A 15424-nucleotide genomic window follows, 5' to 3' on the forward strand; every position below is an offset into this window, starting at 1 on the left:
GAATGCATTGGGCCCAATGACATTTGCTGATGGCTCCTTCACCTTTCCCTCCACATTTTTAAAGCTGCTCTTGACTTTTAGGACATTTAAGTTGAGCACCACACTGAGTGTGGTGCTACTTATCAGTATAGAATTTTTCTATTATTATTATTATTATTATTACATCAGTATAGAAGCAACTGAACTTTGACCTGTCAGGACTTTTTAATGGGTATTTCTAACCTTTGAGATCACTTAGTCCAGTAGCCACATTGTACAGATGAGGAAACTGAGGCTCAGAGGAGGCGAAATTACTTTGCCAGAGGTCACACATAGAGTAGGAAAGGCAGAACTTGGCTCTGGGTTCTCTGACTCCAAATTCAGTGCCCTCCTGTACCACATCCATCTCTTCCTCCTCTGCTCTAGTTTAGACCTTGGGTCGTTAGAAAATGGAATGGGTTAGGCACAGGAGACACAGTAGACAGTGACCATAGTAATCTACTGTTTGATAAACCCAAAGACTCTGGCTTCTAGGATAGGAACTCAGTATTTGACAGAAACTGCTGGGAAAACTGGAAGACAGTATGGCAGAAATTAGGCATAGACCAACATCTTACACCTTATACAAAAATAAGGTCAGAATGGGTTCAATATTTAGACATAAAGGGTGATACCACAGAAAAATTAGGAGAGGAAGGACTAGTTTACCTCTCAGATCTATGGAGAGGAAAACAATTTATGTCCAAACAAGAGATAGAGAATAGTATGAAATGCAAGATGGAAGACTTTGATTACATTAAGTTAAAAAGGTTTTGTACAAACAGAAGCAATGCAGCCAAAATTAGAAGGGAGGCAGAAAACTGGAAAACAATTTTTCCAGCCAGCTTCTCTGATAAAGGCCTCATTTCTTCTTTTTTTTTTTTTTAGTGAGGCAATTGGGGTTAAGTGACTTGCCCAGGGTCACACAGCTAGTAAGTGTTAAGTGTCTGAGGTTGGATTTGAACTCAGGTCCTCCTGACTTCAGGGCCGGTGCTCTATCCATTGTGCCACCTAGTTGCCCCAAGGCCTCATTTTTAAAATATATCAGGAACTAAATCAAATTTATAAGAATCCAAGTCATTCCCCAATTGAGAAATGGTCAAAGAATATGAACAGGCAGTTTTCTGATGAAGCCAAAGCTATCTATTGCCATATGAAAAAATGCTCTAAATCACTATTGATCAGAGAGATGCAAATTAAAACAACTCTGAGGTACCACCTGACACCTGTCAGATTGGCTAATATGACAAAAAAGGAAAATAATAAATGTTGGAGAAGCTGTGGGAAAATTGGAACACTAATGCATTGTTGGTGAAGCTGTGAAATGATCCAACCATTCTGTAGAGCAATTTGGAACTATGCCCAAAGGGCTATGGGACTGTTCATATCCTTTGACCCAGCGGTACCACTGCTAGGTCTGTATCCCAAAGAGACCAAAGAAAAAGGAAAAGGATCCATATGTACAAAAATATTTATAGCAGCTCTCTTTGGGGTGGCAAAGAATTGGAAATCAAGGGAATGCCCATCAATAGGGGAATGGCTAAACAAGTTGTGGTATATGAATGTAATGGAATACTGTTGTGCTGTAAGAAACAATGAGCAGGAGGAGTTCAGAGAAACATGAAAGGACTTACATGAACTGATGCTGACTGAGAGGAGCAGAACCAGGAGAACATTGTACACAGTAACAACAACATTGTGTGATGAACAATGGGGATAGACTTGACTCTTCTCAGCAGTGCAACGATCCAAAACAGTTTCAAAGAACTCATGATAGAAAATATTCTCAACATCCAGAAAAAAGAACTGTGAATTATGAATGTAGATTGAACCATACTCTTTCTACTTTTGGACTGTTCCCCCCCGCTTTTTTGAGGTTTTTCCCTTTTGCTCTGATTCTTTTTTCACAAAATGACTAATGTAGAAATATGTTTAATGTGGTTATTGTACATACACAACCTATATCAGATTGCTTTCTGTCTTGGGGAGGAGGGAGGGAAGGGAGAGTGGGAGAAGAAAATTTGGAACTAAAAATCCTGTGAAAACAAATGTTGAAAACTGTCCTTATACGTAACTGGAAAATAATAAAATACTTAAAAAAAAGAAAATGTTACAGAAACATTTTTAGTTAAATTTCTGAACTTAATTTTAAAACACAAAAATGCAGCCTCAATTTTTAGTTAAATTAGATATATTTTGATTTTTCTGTATATCTCATTAAAATACCAAGTAAAAAGGGACCATTAAATAGTAAAGGAATTTCAGCCCTTTTAGTATGGAAAATTATCAGATTTTTAAAAATTGACTATTACACATGTTCAACAATGTTTGTATAATTTTTTGTTTGTTTATTTTTATTTTAAGTGAGGCAATTGGGGTTAAGTGACTTGCCCAGGGTCATACAACTAGTAAGTGTTAAGTGTCTGAGGCCACATTTGAACTCAGGTACTCCTGATTCCAGGGCCAGTGCTCTATCCACTGCGCCACCTAGCTGCCCCTTGTATAATTTTTTAACATCTTAAATCAATATCTTAGTGGTTCTAGGCAATTTCATGTGTGTACAGTTGTTCCAAAGTTCTGGGCTTTAGAAGTATTTGCCCGAGAATGTTCTTTTGTCTCTTTTATTAGTGGAGTCTCCCCATCATCCATCGATGACCCTCCTCTTTTTCTGATCTTTCTGCTAAATACCCTCCTTCTGTGAAACTGTTGAATGGATGACATGTTTCCCCTGTCCCTGCAGATTGAAATGTATAAGAGCTTTCCATCTCTGAGCTGGCCTTCCCCACATGACAGTATTTTGAAGTTTGCTTAATATAGTGTTTAAGTGCAGGGATAGAGACTGCCATTGATGGCAGGAAGCGTTTATGCAAGGGTATTGAACACTATAAATTCAGCAGTTAAGAGGAATCCATTCTACCTGTCTTAAATTTGTTCTTAACTTTTAGGAAAGTTAATGTTAAGTGTGGAATTCATCCCATGTTAGGTAAATTTATAGTTTTGGTATTTATATTATTACTATGAATCTGTTTTTTGTATCACACGTAATGGGAAAATTTTGTGATCTACAGCTGCAGTGAGAAGACATTTATCGTTTTGAACAAAGACAGAAGAAACTGTAGAATTAGCGGAAACATTAGAAAAAGTGGAGAAGTTAGAGGATGGAGTTGCAGACTCTACAGGAGGCCCTTAAAGTGGAAATTCAGGTTCATCAGGTAAGCTCTGTTTTGGAGTATTTTTGTCTCCCAAATAACCTTATCAAGTAATAGGCAATTTTAGTAGATGGCCCCTTTCTGTTGTATCTGTTTTTAAGATATTAATAACCGTGAGTCATGTTACTCCACTATTAATATCACTAAGCAAATTCAGTGATCTGAAACAAATATTTATTAATCACCTAGGATGGGTAACACACAGAACTAGTTAGTAGAAGTGATACAAAGACGAATAGAACAGAGAGGCTATTCTTAAGCCTACAGTTAGGAAGCATCTGACAAAAGCAAAATGGGAGAGAATGGGAGTAGGCATACGTAAAAAAGCAGCCCAGGTACGATTTCGTGTAGGCTTGAGTAGGAATCAGCCCCAGAGGCTCCTCTAGTCTTAAGCTGCTCTCTTAGTCAGAACACACCTGGAATGTTGTGGAAAGAAACACTGATGGGCAACCAGACTCAGCTACCTCATCAGAGAGAGCTGCTTGGAAGACTTGGGAATGCTGAGCCTGGAAAAGAAAGGACTTAGAAGGTGGGGGGAGGGGGACAGGTACAGGATGACTGTCTCAATATTTAAAAGGCTGACAAGTACCAGAAGGGGCAGGCACATTGCCTGTGGTTCCAGGGGCAAAAGTCAGCAGTGCCAGGAAGACAGAGGAACTTCCTGGCAGCAAGAGCCATTGCAGAGATGTCATGCGCTTGCCTGATGAGGGGAGCAAGGTTTCTTTCACTACCAGTGTAGACAAGCTGAAAAACCACTTGTTGGAGATGTTGGAATTGGCCTCTCCAAACTCTCTCCCAGAACTTTGTTTATAGAAAAAGGTAGCTGAAGATTTTTTCTCAGTTACTGAAAGATTTGGTAACTGACAATAATGGCTAAGGGTGAGCTTTTCTGGATGTTTTAGGCTACCTGAAAGTTATAGTTTATGTGGAAGAATGTTACATGCAGTTTTGTTAACTAGGAAATGTTTAACTCTAGTCCCAGGTTTCATTTGACATAGACAATAGTATTAATCAACTCCATTTCAGGTTCCCAAAGCCTCGATTAGGGTTAGTTAATAAAAATGTAATTGTCTTTCACAGGTATGTTTGAATTAAACAAGTTTTACATTTTTTCCCAGAAAGCCAGGTGGAGTAAGCCTTATAAATATGTTTACAGCCCCAATCAAGGCAAAGGGCCAACCTTAAACTACTAAATAATTAGCCTTTATAAGATAAACCCACAGATCAAGAATGACCCTATTTGAAGTATTAGCTGGATCTTGTACTTGTGCTCCACAATATGTTCCATCAGATCCCTTTATCATCTAAAGACAGTGTGTTGGATAAAGCACCGGCCCTGGATTCAGGAGTTCCTGAGTTCAAATCCAGCCTCAGACACTTAACACTTACTAGCTGTGTGACCCTGGGCAAGTCACTTAACCCCATTGCCTTGTTAAAAAAAAAAAAAAGACAGCGTGTCCCAGTCAGCTAGGTGGCGCAGTGGATAAAGCACCAGCCCTGGATTCAAGAGGACCTCAGTTCAAATCCAGCCTCAGACACTTGACACTACCTGTGTGACCCTGGGCAAGTCACTTAACCCTCATTGCCCTGCAAATAAACAAATAAATAATTAAACAAAGAAAGAAAGACGGCATGTGCTAATGCACTGACAATTCCAGTCCACATTTACATTGCACTTTAGGGTTATGAAACGACCCATATTCTCTCACTTGAAAGCTAATCACTAGCTGTACAGTTAGGAAGAAAACTTTTTTTAAAAAAACTTATCTTGGAGAGCTGTTCCTTTTCTGAGCATCCTTGCACTTCTGAGAATGGTCAGGGTAGCCATGTGAATGCTGCTTTGTGCTTCTCATAACCACTAGGTTTGTCAGGCAACCTAGAATCAGACTGGTGAGAACTTAGAAGGGGGTCTACAAGGGATGCTTTAAAAAAAATTACAAGAAGTAGGCTTAGGGAGAATTGAGCTTAAGTGGGCTTTGCTTGCATTGGGCTCTGAAAGTTTCCACTTTTGAATAAGAGATAATGGAGATCGCGTGAGCTATCACGAAAATGAGTGTCCCAGGTAAAATCTCGTTTGGATGAATATAGTCAGCCTCCTTAATTGGTTCTATTTTGTGGCAACAGGATTCAGTGTCCTTTTTCCCCTTTTGACCTAAATAGCTGCTGCTGCTGTGGTACTTTTAGACTCAGCAATAGCCAGAGAACTGGCTGCTGTACACAGATGGGTCCCCAGTGTTTGCCTTTTCTGCATGCAGCTACCACTGGTGTGCTTTGCTTCAGAAGAGATTTGGGGAGTCTTGAATGCAAAGACTTATAGGTGTGTGCATAGATCTATATCTAGATTTCTTTTATTCAGACTTAATTCTGGTACCACTTAGAGAGGCTCAGTCAACCAATATTTATTTATTAAGCACCTAGAATGTGCCAGGCCCTGTGTTTTATACTAAAAAGCTGAAGGTATCCTATTATTCTGGTTTAGTTACATTGGAAGACCTTAATTCAGCCTCAGGGCTAAAATGGAACTCTGGATAAAAAATCTATTTTCAAAGATGACTTGATACATTCAGGTTGGGATTGTGGAGAATATTTTAGATACCTGGATTTGGGATGTTGAGTCCCTGTATGTGGTATAGGCTAAGATGTTTATGGAATTAGTGATGGAGATCGTCATAGATGAGGGTATCATACCTCTCCAGGGCAGTTGTTGTTCTTCTGCCCTTGTTTTCCTAATTGCTTTCATGAATTATTCTAGTAGACACAATGTAATCTTTCAGAATATGTCCTTCCATTGAAATGGAGAAGAGGTATTGAGTAAGTCTGTGAGATACAAACACTTGAAGGGGCAGCTAGGTGGCCTAGTGGATAGAGCATTGGCCCTGGATTCAGGAGGACCTGAGTTCAAATCAGACCTCAGACCCTTGACACTTACTAGCTTGTGTGACCCTGGGCAAGTCACTTAACCCCAACTGTCTCACCAAAAACACTTGAAAGAATAAGAATAGGGAGTAAGGACACAAAGCTGTCAGTCTTTGCAGATGATTTGATAGTATACTTAGATAATCCTAGAAAAAAACAAACAGTCCCAACAATGAACAACCTTAACAAAGTTAAAGGTTATAAAATAAATCCACATAAATCATCAACATTTTTATATATTGTCAACAAAATCTAGTAGGAAGAGATAGAGAAATTTCATTGAAAATAACTGCAAACAGTATAAAATATCTAGGAGTCTGCCTGCCAAGACACACCCAGGAATTCTATAAACACAATTACAAAACACCTTTCACACAAACAGAGACACATCTAAACAGTTGGAGAAGTATTAATTGCTCATGGGTAGGCTGAGCCAATATAATAAAAATGACAATTTTGTACTTAAGTTAATTTACTTATTCAGTGTCATACTAATCAAACCACTGTAGAATTATTTTATAGAGCTAGAAAAAATAATAACAATTCATCTGCAAGAACAAGAGGTCAAGAATATCAAGAGAATGAATGAAAAAGGTAAAGTAAGGGGACCTAGTAGTACTAGATTTCAAACTATACTATAATAGATAATCAAAACAATCTGGTACTGTATAATAAATAGAGTGGTGGATCAGTGGAATAGATTAGGTGCACAACCTACAGAACTGAATGATCACAAGAATCTAGTGTTTGATAAACCCAAAGATCCAAGCTTTGGGGGCAAGAATTCACTAGTCAACAAAAACTGGTGGGAAAACTAGAAAGTAGTCTGGCAGAAACTAGGCATAGACCAACATTTCTCACTATATACCAAGGTAAAATCAAAATGGATACATGATTTAGATATATAAAGGGTGATAACAACAAATTAGAGAAGCATGGGAACATTTGCCTTCCAGATGTATGGATAAGGGAAGATTTTATGATAAAACAATCTGGAGAAGATCACAGGAGGTAAAATGAATAATTTTAATTACATTAAATTTTAAATAAGTTTTTGCATAAACAAAACCAATGCAACTTAAATGGAAGGAAAGCAGGAAATGGGGGAAATTTTTTACATCAAGTTTCTCTGATAAAGGCCTCATTACTCAAATATATAGAGAACTGAATCAAATTTACAAAAATACGAGCCATTTTCTTTTTTTTTTTTGGTTGTTTTTGTTTTTTTTTGCAGAGCTATGAGGGTTAAGTGACTTTCCCAGGGTCACACAGCTAGTAACTATCAAGTGTCTGAGGCCAGATTTGAACTCAGGTCCTCCTGAATCCAGGGCTGGTGCTTCATCCACTACACCACCTAGCTGCCCCGAGCCATTTTCCAATTGACAAATGGTCAAAAGATATGGATGGGCAGCTTTCAGAAGAAATCAAGGCTATGGTGCTTAGAGAAAAGCAAATCAAAACAGCTGTGAGATACTACCTCACATCTCTCAGATTGGTGAACATGACAGAAAAGGAAAAGGACAAATGCTGGAGGGGACATGGAAAAATAGGGACCCTAATGCATTGTGAACTGGTCCAACCATTTGGGAGAACAATTTGGAACTATACCCCAAGCGTTATAAAACTGTGTATACTCTTTGACCCTGTGTTCTAAAGAGATCAAAGAAAAGAGAAAAGGACCTATATGTACAAAAATATTTATACTAGTTTTTTGTTGGGGCAAAGAATTTGAAACTGAGGGGATGTACATCAATTGGGGAAATGGCTGAAAAAGTTGTGGTATATGATTTTGATACAATACTATTGTTCTATAAGAAATGACAAGCAGAATAATTTCAGAAAAACCTGGAAAGACTTATGTGAACTGATGCAAAGTCAAGTGAGTAAAACCAGAACATCATACACAGTAACAGCAATACTGTTAGTGAAGATTAACCGTGAAACACTGTTACTCTGATCAGTGTAATAATCTATGACAGTTCCAAAAGACTCATGATGAACAATGTATCCAACTCCAGAGAGAACCGATGAACTCTTGAGGGCAGAGTGAAGCATATTTGTTTTACTTTAAAAATTGTCCTTACTTACCTTTTTCTTTTTTTCCATTTTTTTGCACAACATGGTTAATATAGAAATATTTTGTATGACTTCATGTGTATAATGGGCAGCATATTGCTTGCCTTCTCAGTGTTTAGGGGAGGAGCTAGAGGGAGGAAGAGAATTTGAAACTCAATATTTTTTTAAAAAATGAATGTTAAAAAGATAAAATTATTTGTTATATCACTTTAGTAGAATAGAATATAGTATTACTGAAATATAGCAAACAGTTATGAGCACTGTCCAGAGCTCTACACAGAGCATTATTCTAGGCACTGAGGACAGATACCAAGATGACTAAACAGGGACCTTACTTTCCAGGAGCATCATAATTTTGGAAGCTAGTTTTAGCCAAATATAATGTAAAGTGAAATGTATAAGAATGTTTTAAGGTTGGAGAAAGTTCTTTGACGGGAGCCCTTCCTCAGGAAGGGAGAGTTCATTCATGTGTCAGGAGAGGTTGGAGAGAATCAGGGAGTGAATGCTATGAGGAAGAGGAGGTGGTGGCCTTTGAACTGAGCATTGAAGGATGGGTAGGTAAGGCTTCCTTGAGAAGAGAAAGGAAGGGAGAGATCATTTACACAAGGTACATCTTCCTAGATAGAAAGGCAAAAGAGAGGAGAAGCTATCCTGATTTTAGTGAGAAAGGGAACTAGGGGAAATACTCAAGTTGAAGAAGGAAGTAGATTGAATTTTGGGAAGGGAAATTTGGTAGGAATTAAGGAAGAAGACTGAAGGTAGGAAAAAAGTGGATTAGACAGGTTAAATGAGGAAAGTAGTTGGGTGTATCCATCAGAATGTTCAGTTTTCTATGAAAGTCGGTAGAGGAATTGTCCTTATACCATCAGGAATGACAAAGGACTGAAGATCTTAATTCCAGAAAGTAGGGAGAGGAAGGTAAACTTGGAAGTGATCTGCATAGAGTCTTTCTGCCGTGGCCAAGAAAGTGTTATCTCAGTTTTGGGAAGTGTCTAAGCAACAGCTGGATAGCCACTTGTCAGATATGTTATAGAGCAGTGTCAAACTGAAATAGAAATGGAGGCCACTAAACTATACCAAAGGATCCCTGTGGCCACTTATTGACTTAGAAAACCACAATTCATGTTATCTGTTTTATTGTATTTCTATTTATTTTTGTTAGTATTTTCCAATTACATTTTCATCTGGTTCAGGCCTTAGGAGTGTCTGTGGCCTGTATATTTAACACCTCTGTTGTAGATGGGATTGTTATTCCATGTTTGGCTGGGATTATGTGGCCTCTGCGATTTTTTTATTTTTGTAATGTGGTCAGCAGAGTTCAAGATGCAATCACAGAATGATGGGTAAACTGGTTTGGTCTTAGTAGCCTCCTCACTTTTTCAATGGAGCATCTTAGGAATAATTTTTTTTCTTGGTAGAAATACAGGGTAGTCTCATTTTTCCTGGTGGTACCTGTGTAGTTGCTTTAATCAGAGTTAGGTTACAAGACCCCACAAGGGACTGGTATCGGGTTCAGAATGGGGAAGAAGGGAAGCTTGCTCAGCTTTAAGATGGGGTTGAGTTAGGGAGTATTGGACCTTAATGGGCAAAGGATAGATGTGGTTGTGTTGGAGATGAGGCCTATGATTTGCTACTTCAGGGAAGGTGGGATGGGACCCATTCTCCTATCCTATAAACCCCATGGGTTATGCCAGGGCCGTCAACCCTTCCCCCACCCAAGATAATTCCCATAAGGCATATGAAGGGGAACAGTGTGAAATAAAGCTGAATGGGCAAATTGGAATTAGGTTTTGGAGAAGAGGAACAAGCATTATTAAATTATTAAAATAATAGTATTTCTATAATGCCTACTTCATTCCTGACCCTGTGCTAAGCGCTTGCAGAAATGGGGACTCAATTCTAGCCCTTAGCTCCACACACAAACCTGCAGTGGAATAACTAGTACAGGAAACCACAACCAAAGTGTAGTCAAGCAGTTCATTTATTCTGAACCTGCAGAACTTCCCAGTGGTCTAACAGTGACTGAGTCCAACAGTAATCTACTGAAACTCAACCACACATAATTCAGCAGACCCAACCTTGGGTCAGGAACTTGCAGAGTTGATACCAGAAGGGTAGTGAATAAACCTCTCCTTAGGCCATACCACTTTGGAAGCACTGGAAACTTGTAGGCCCCAAAATGGAGCTGTTCAGGCTCCTCTTATTTTTTAGAGAGGGACATAAAAGGGCAAACTCAGGCCAAACATCACTTCATGCACATAGCACCACCACCTCCCACCCCTGGAAATGAGCAGAGCCCAACACCAACATAAAGTCCAAAGTCAAGAAGTCAGCTAGAAGAATGAACAAACAAAAAAAGGACCTGACTATAAAGAGCTACTCTAGTGACAGAGAAGCTCAAGACACAAACACAGAAGTCAATGACTTGAAATCATCTTTAAACAAAGCCTTAAAAAATTTAGATTAGACACAGGCCCAGCAAGAATCCCTAGAAAAGGTAAAGATATTTGAAAAAAAAGAGCAAAAAAAAAAAAGATTTAAAAAACCAGATAAGATTGGAAGAGGAAAAAGATAAGAAGAGCTGTGCAATAAAATTATAAAAAGAGAATTAAAAGAGGTAGAAAATGTTACTGAAGAAAACAACTTATTAAAAATGAGAATTGGCCAAATAAAAGCTAATGACTCCATGAAACATCAAGAAATAATAAAAACAAAATCAAAAGACTGAAAAAAGTAGAAGAAAATGTGAAATAGCTCATAGGAAAAAACAACTATTTTTATAGGGAAATAGATTGAGGAGATATAAATTAATAATCATTGTACTACCCAAAAGCCACTAACACAAAGAAGCCTAGACATATTTCAAGAAATTTTAAAGGAAAACTGTTTAGATACCTTAGAACCAGAGGGAAAAGTAGAAATTGAAAGAATCCACTGATCACCTCTTGAAAGAAAAATTCCCAGGAATATTATAGCTAAAATCTAGAATTCCCAAGTCAATAGCAAGTAGCAAGCAAGCAAGAAAGAATTCAAACACCAGGGAACCATGGTCAGTATCACACAATATTTAGTAGCTACCATTGCATAGAAATAGAGGGCCTGGAATATGATACTCCAGAAGGTAAAGGGTCTAGTATTACAGCCAAGAATAACCTATGCAGCAATACTGAGTATAATTCTATAGGGGGGAATGGGTATTTAATGAATTAGAAGATTTTTAAATGTTCCTGATGAAAAGACTAGAGCTGAATAGAAATTTTAGCATTCAAACACAGGACTTTAAGACAAGCATAAAAAGGTAACTATGAGGGAGAAATCATGAAGGGACTAAACAAGGTTAAGATGTTTACATTCTTATATGGGGAGAAGATATGTGTAACCTCTAAGAACTTTATCATCACTCAGGCTCTTAGATGGAATCTAATTAAATAGAGGGCCTGGGTGTGACTCTGTTATGTTGGAATGATCTCAAAAAAAGGGAAGGGTGGGGAAGGGGAATGCACTGGGAAAAAAAGGAAATTGCCTCACATTAATGGGGTATGCAAGGAAGAGTTTATATAATGTAGGAGGAAGTAGAGGGAGGAATGGGCAACACTTGAACTTCACTCTTATTTGAAATAGTTCAGGGAGGGAAAAATAAACATACTGTGGGGTATATAGCAAGGAAGCAGGTGGAAAAGGATTTAGGAGAAAGGTGGAGAATAAGAGGCAGGGATCAGAGGCAAAATAGACTTCAGGATGGGACAAGGTAAAAAAGAAAAGGATATATATATATAAGAATGTAACATGTAAGGGTGTAAAATAGTACACAGAAGTCAAACTGAATATGAATGGGATGAACTCACCCATAAAATGGAAGAGTTATAGCAGAATGGATTAGAAATTAGAATGTTGTTTACAAGACCAACTCCTGAAACAGAAGATCTATACAGAATTAAAATTAAGAGGCTAGAGCAGAATCTATTATGCTTCAACCAAAAAAAAAAAACAAAAACCCAAACCCAAAACGGGAGTGCAATCGTGATCTCAGACAAAGAAAAAGCAAAAATAGATTCACTTAAAAAAGACAAACTGGGGAGTTACATTTTGGTAGAAGGATCATACCATGAATTGATATCAAAACTGAATAAACATGCAGCAAATGGCATTACTTCTAATTCTTCAAGGTAAAGTTAAATAAGTTACAAGAAGAAATAACCAGTTAAACTATGTTAGTGATGTATGGGCCTCAATTTATCTCTCTCAGACCTAGATAAATCTAAGCATAAAATAAATAAGAAAGAAGTGATGGAATATTATTGTGCTATAAGAAATGACAAGCAGGATGATTTCAGAAAGTCCTGGAAAGACTTCTATGAACTTGTGTATAGTGAAGTGAGCAGGACCAGGAAAACGTAGTGCACAGTGACAGCAGTGTTATTTGATAAAGAACTGTGAATGACAATGATTTCTCAGCAATTCAATGATCCAAGACAATCCCAAAGGACTAATGATGAAGCATACTATCCATCTCCAAAGAAAGAGCTGATATTGAACACAGACTGAAGCATGCTATTTTTAACTTTCTTTCATTTTTTAATTCGTTTTCTTTCTTTTTTTTTCTTTTTTCTTTTTTTTTTTTTTAGTGAGGCAATTGGGGTTAAGTCACTTGCCCAGGGTCACGCAGCTAGTAAGTGTTAAGTGTCTGAGGCCGGATTTGAACTCAGGTACTCCTGACTCCAGGTCTGGTGCTCTATCCACTGCACCACCTAGCTGCCCCTATTCAAGTTTTCTTATACAAAAAGACTGATATGGTAATGTTTTACATAATTGCACATGTATAACCTATATCTGATTCCTCACCGACTCGAAGACAGGGGAGGGAAGGGGAGGGGAGGGGAGGGAGGGATGGAGGGATAGAATTCAGAACTCAAAACTAAATAAAAATTATTTTTTTAAAAAGAAAGAAGCTAAGGAGATGGATGAAATTTTAGAAAAGTTAGATATGATAGGTCTCTGGAGAGTATTGATTGGCAATAGGAAGGAGTACCTATTTCTCAGCTTTGCATGGCCTATTCATAAATATTGACCATGTATTAGGGCATAAAAACCTCACAGATGAATACTTAAAAGCAGAAATGTTAAATACAGTTGAGGAAACTGAGGCAAACAAGTTCAATGATTTGTCCAGGGTTCCATAGCTAGTGTCTGAGGCTTAATTTGAACTCAGGTCTTCCTCACTGTTGGCTCAGTGCTCTGTTTACTCAGTGTGCTACCTAGTTGTCTTGAATGCCTAGGAAAGAACTTTTCCCTTTTTTATTCAGTGAATTCTGAGAATTAACATAATGACAAAGTTTAAATTATGAGAATGTAAAGAATTAATTATTATTTGAGGTTTTTATGCCTCGCCTGGGGCTCCGCAAACCCCAAGGTGCTCCACCCACTGGTTGTAGCCATTGCCAGGGATCTGGCACCTCACTCATCACCACTCGCCAACGCCTACATGGGCCTGGCAAAATTATAATGATTGGAAGCCTAGTGAGGGCAGTCATGTGACTGTCAGAGTGGCCATCCCATTGGCTGGGGCTGTGTGGGGTGTTTCTAGGTTTGGGGGAGGAGAATTGGGCATTCTAGGTGGAAGCTGGAAAGCAACAGGCGTTTTGCTGCATATTTTCAGCTGATTCCTGGGCGGTGGTATTTTTTCAAGTATTATAATTTCCCTTTCCCCATTTTATTTCCTTTCCCTTGATCCTACTGATCCTGTTTGTGTTTTGTTTTTTTTTTTTAAGTTCGTTCTTGTTAAAATAAATATTGTTCTGTTTTGAGGGAGGCTGCGGGTCTCCTTCCTTGCCCCAATATTGCGGCAAGCTGCTTAGCTAGCACTCCCCAATTAAAAATTGGTCCCCACAAGAGCTAGAGGTAGTCACTTACAATACCAACTTAACTATTTCTCATCAAAAGTGCAGCTTAGTGTCTGCAGCATAGAAAAAATTAATTTACATCATTCTTCCCAAGAGGATTCTTTAGTGTGGTATCACTTGTGTCCCTGTTTTTAATCAGTTCTGAAACTTTTGGGCTATTTGCTGGGAAAAGAAGATTTTGTCTCCTAATATCAAAGCCAATTCTCAGCCCGCCTAGTTTCTTTGCTGTTCAGTTAAACACCAACCAAGGATGCTTTAGGATTTGGGCAGTGTCCACTTTCTTTCCTATTTTTTTTTTTTTTTTTTTGGTGAGGCAATTGGGGTTAAGTGACTTGCCCAGGATCACACAGCTAGTAAGTGTTAAGTGTCTGAGGCCGCATTTGAACTCAGGTCCTCCTGAATCCAGGGCCAGTGCTTTATCCACTGCGCCACCTAGCTGCCACTTTCTTTCCCTCTTAAAAGGATTACAGTGACCCTGTAAGAAGAGAAGGCCAGAGAGCTTCCCTCCTTGAATGTCCAGCCTCAGCCTATGTAACCTTTGGTTTCAGTTGTTTAAGGGATGGGGGTTTGTGTAGCTTCTACTCCTCTTTCTAGGAGTCTAACAAAAGAGCCAGTGCTTGTCATGTTGAGGGTAGAATACAGCAGCACAACTGTATGTGAGGGTTGCTCCTCTGAGTTGCTTCAGCTGTTGGAAACCTTGTCTGGACACAGGAAGAAAACAGAATAAGTCTCTGAGTGGCTGAGATGAGGGTCATTAAGTCCAGGAAGAGCATGGCTTGTGTGCTGTGCCCTAGCCCCTCGCTCAGAGCCTAGTAACTCTTATTTTAGAAAATGGTCTAACAAGCTCCATTTCCCACCTCCACAGAGATTAAAAGAGTCATCCTCAGAGAAGCAAAACTCATAGCAGCAAAAAGTGTCATTTGACAGCGAGAGAAGATAGTAAATTTTTTTGTGTCTATTTTAAGCAAACATGAAACCTCTACTGGAGGGCTTGTCAGTGTAGGATCAGACACTGTATTGCCACAGGACTATAAATTTAGGGCTGGAAAGATACATGTTCCTCATGACAAGATCCTGGGTGTACCCTGGAGTCACTGGGAACAAGCCATACTTGACTGTGCGTCCATTGTTTAAGAAGGCAGAAGTGTGGATAATATGTTTTGGAAAGATTCTTATAAAAAACAAAAACTAGTTTTTTGATTTCCGAGTGTTAACTCACTTGTGTAGTGCCACCTGGTTTGCCACTCCTTGGCCCAATAATCCCAGCTAAACAAGGTGTCCGAGCCTTCTTTTGTCTTTGAGAGG

The 15424-nt window shown here is 38.6% G+C and overlaps 1 protein-coding gene across 10 annotated transcripts in view; it reads left to right on the forward strand.

Annotated features, from left to right (window-relative positions):
* Positions 1–15424, forward strand: part of PHF21A (PHD finger protein 21A) — a 228441-nt gene that overhangs the window by 44506 nt on the left and 168511 nt on the right. For all 10 annotated transcript variants that reach the window (XM_043971396.1, XM_043971402.1, XM_043971394.1 and 7 more), the window contains one exon: positions 3087–3230. In XM_043971396.1, coding sequence (XP_043827331.1) covers positions 3177–3230 — 54 coding nt within the window. In that variant the 5' untranslated portion in view covers positions 3087–3176. The remainder of the gene's footprint in view (positions 1–3086; positions 3231–15424) is intronic.

The sequence above is a fragment of the Dromiciops gliroides genome, chromosome 6, assembly GCF_019393635.1.
Source record: "Dromiciops gliroides isolate mDroGli1 chromosome 6, mDroGli1.pri, whole genome shotgun sequence".
In the NCBI taxonomy this organism is placed as follows: domain Eukaryota; kingdom Metazoa; phylum Chordata; class Mammalia; order Microbiotheria; family Microbiotheriidae; genus Dromiciops; species Dromiciops gliroides.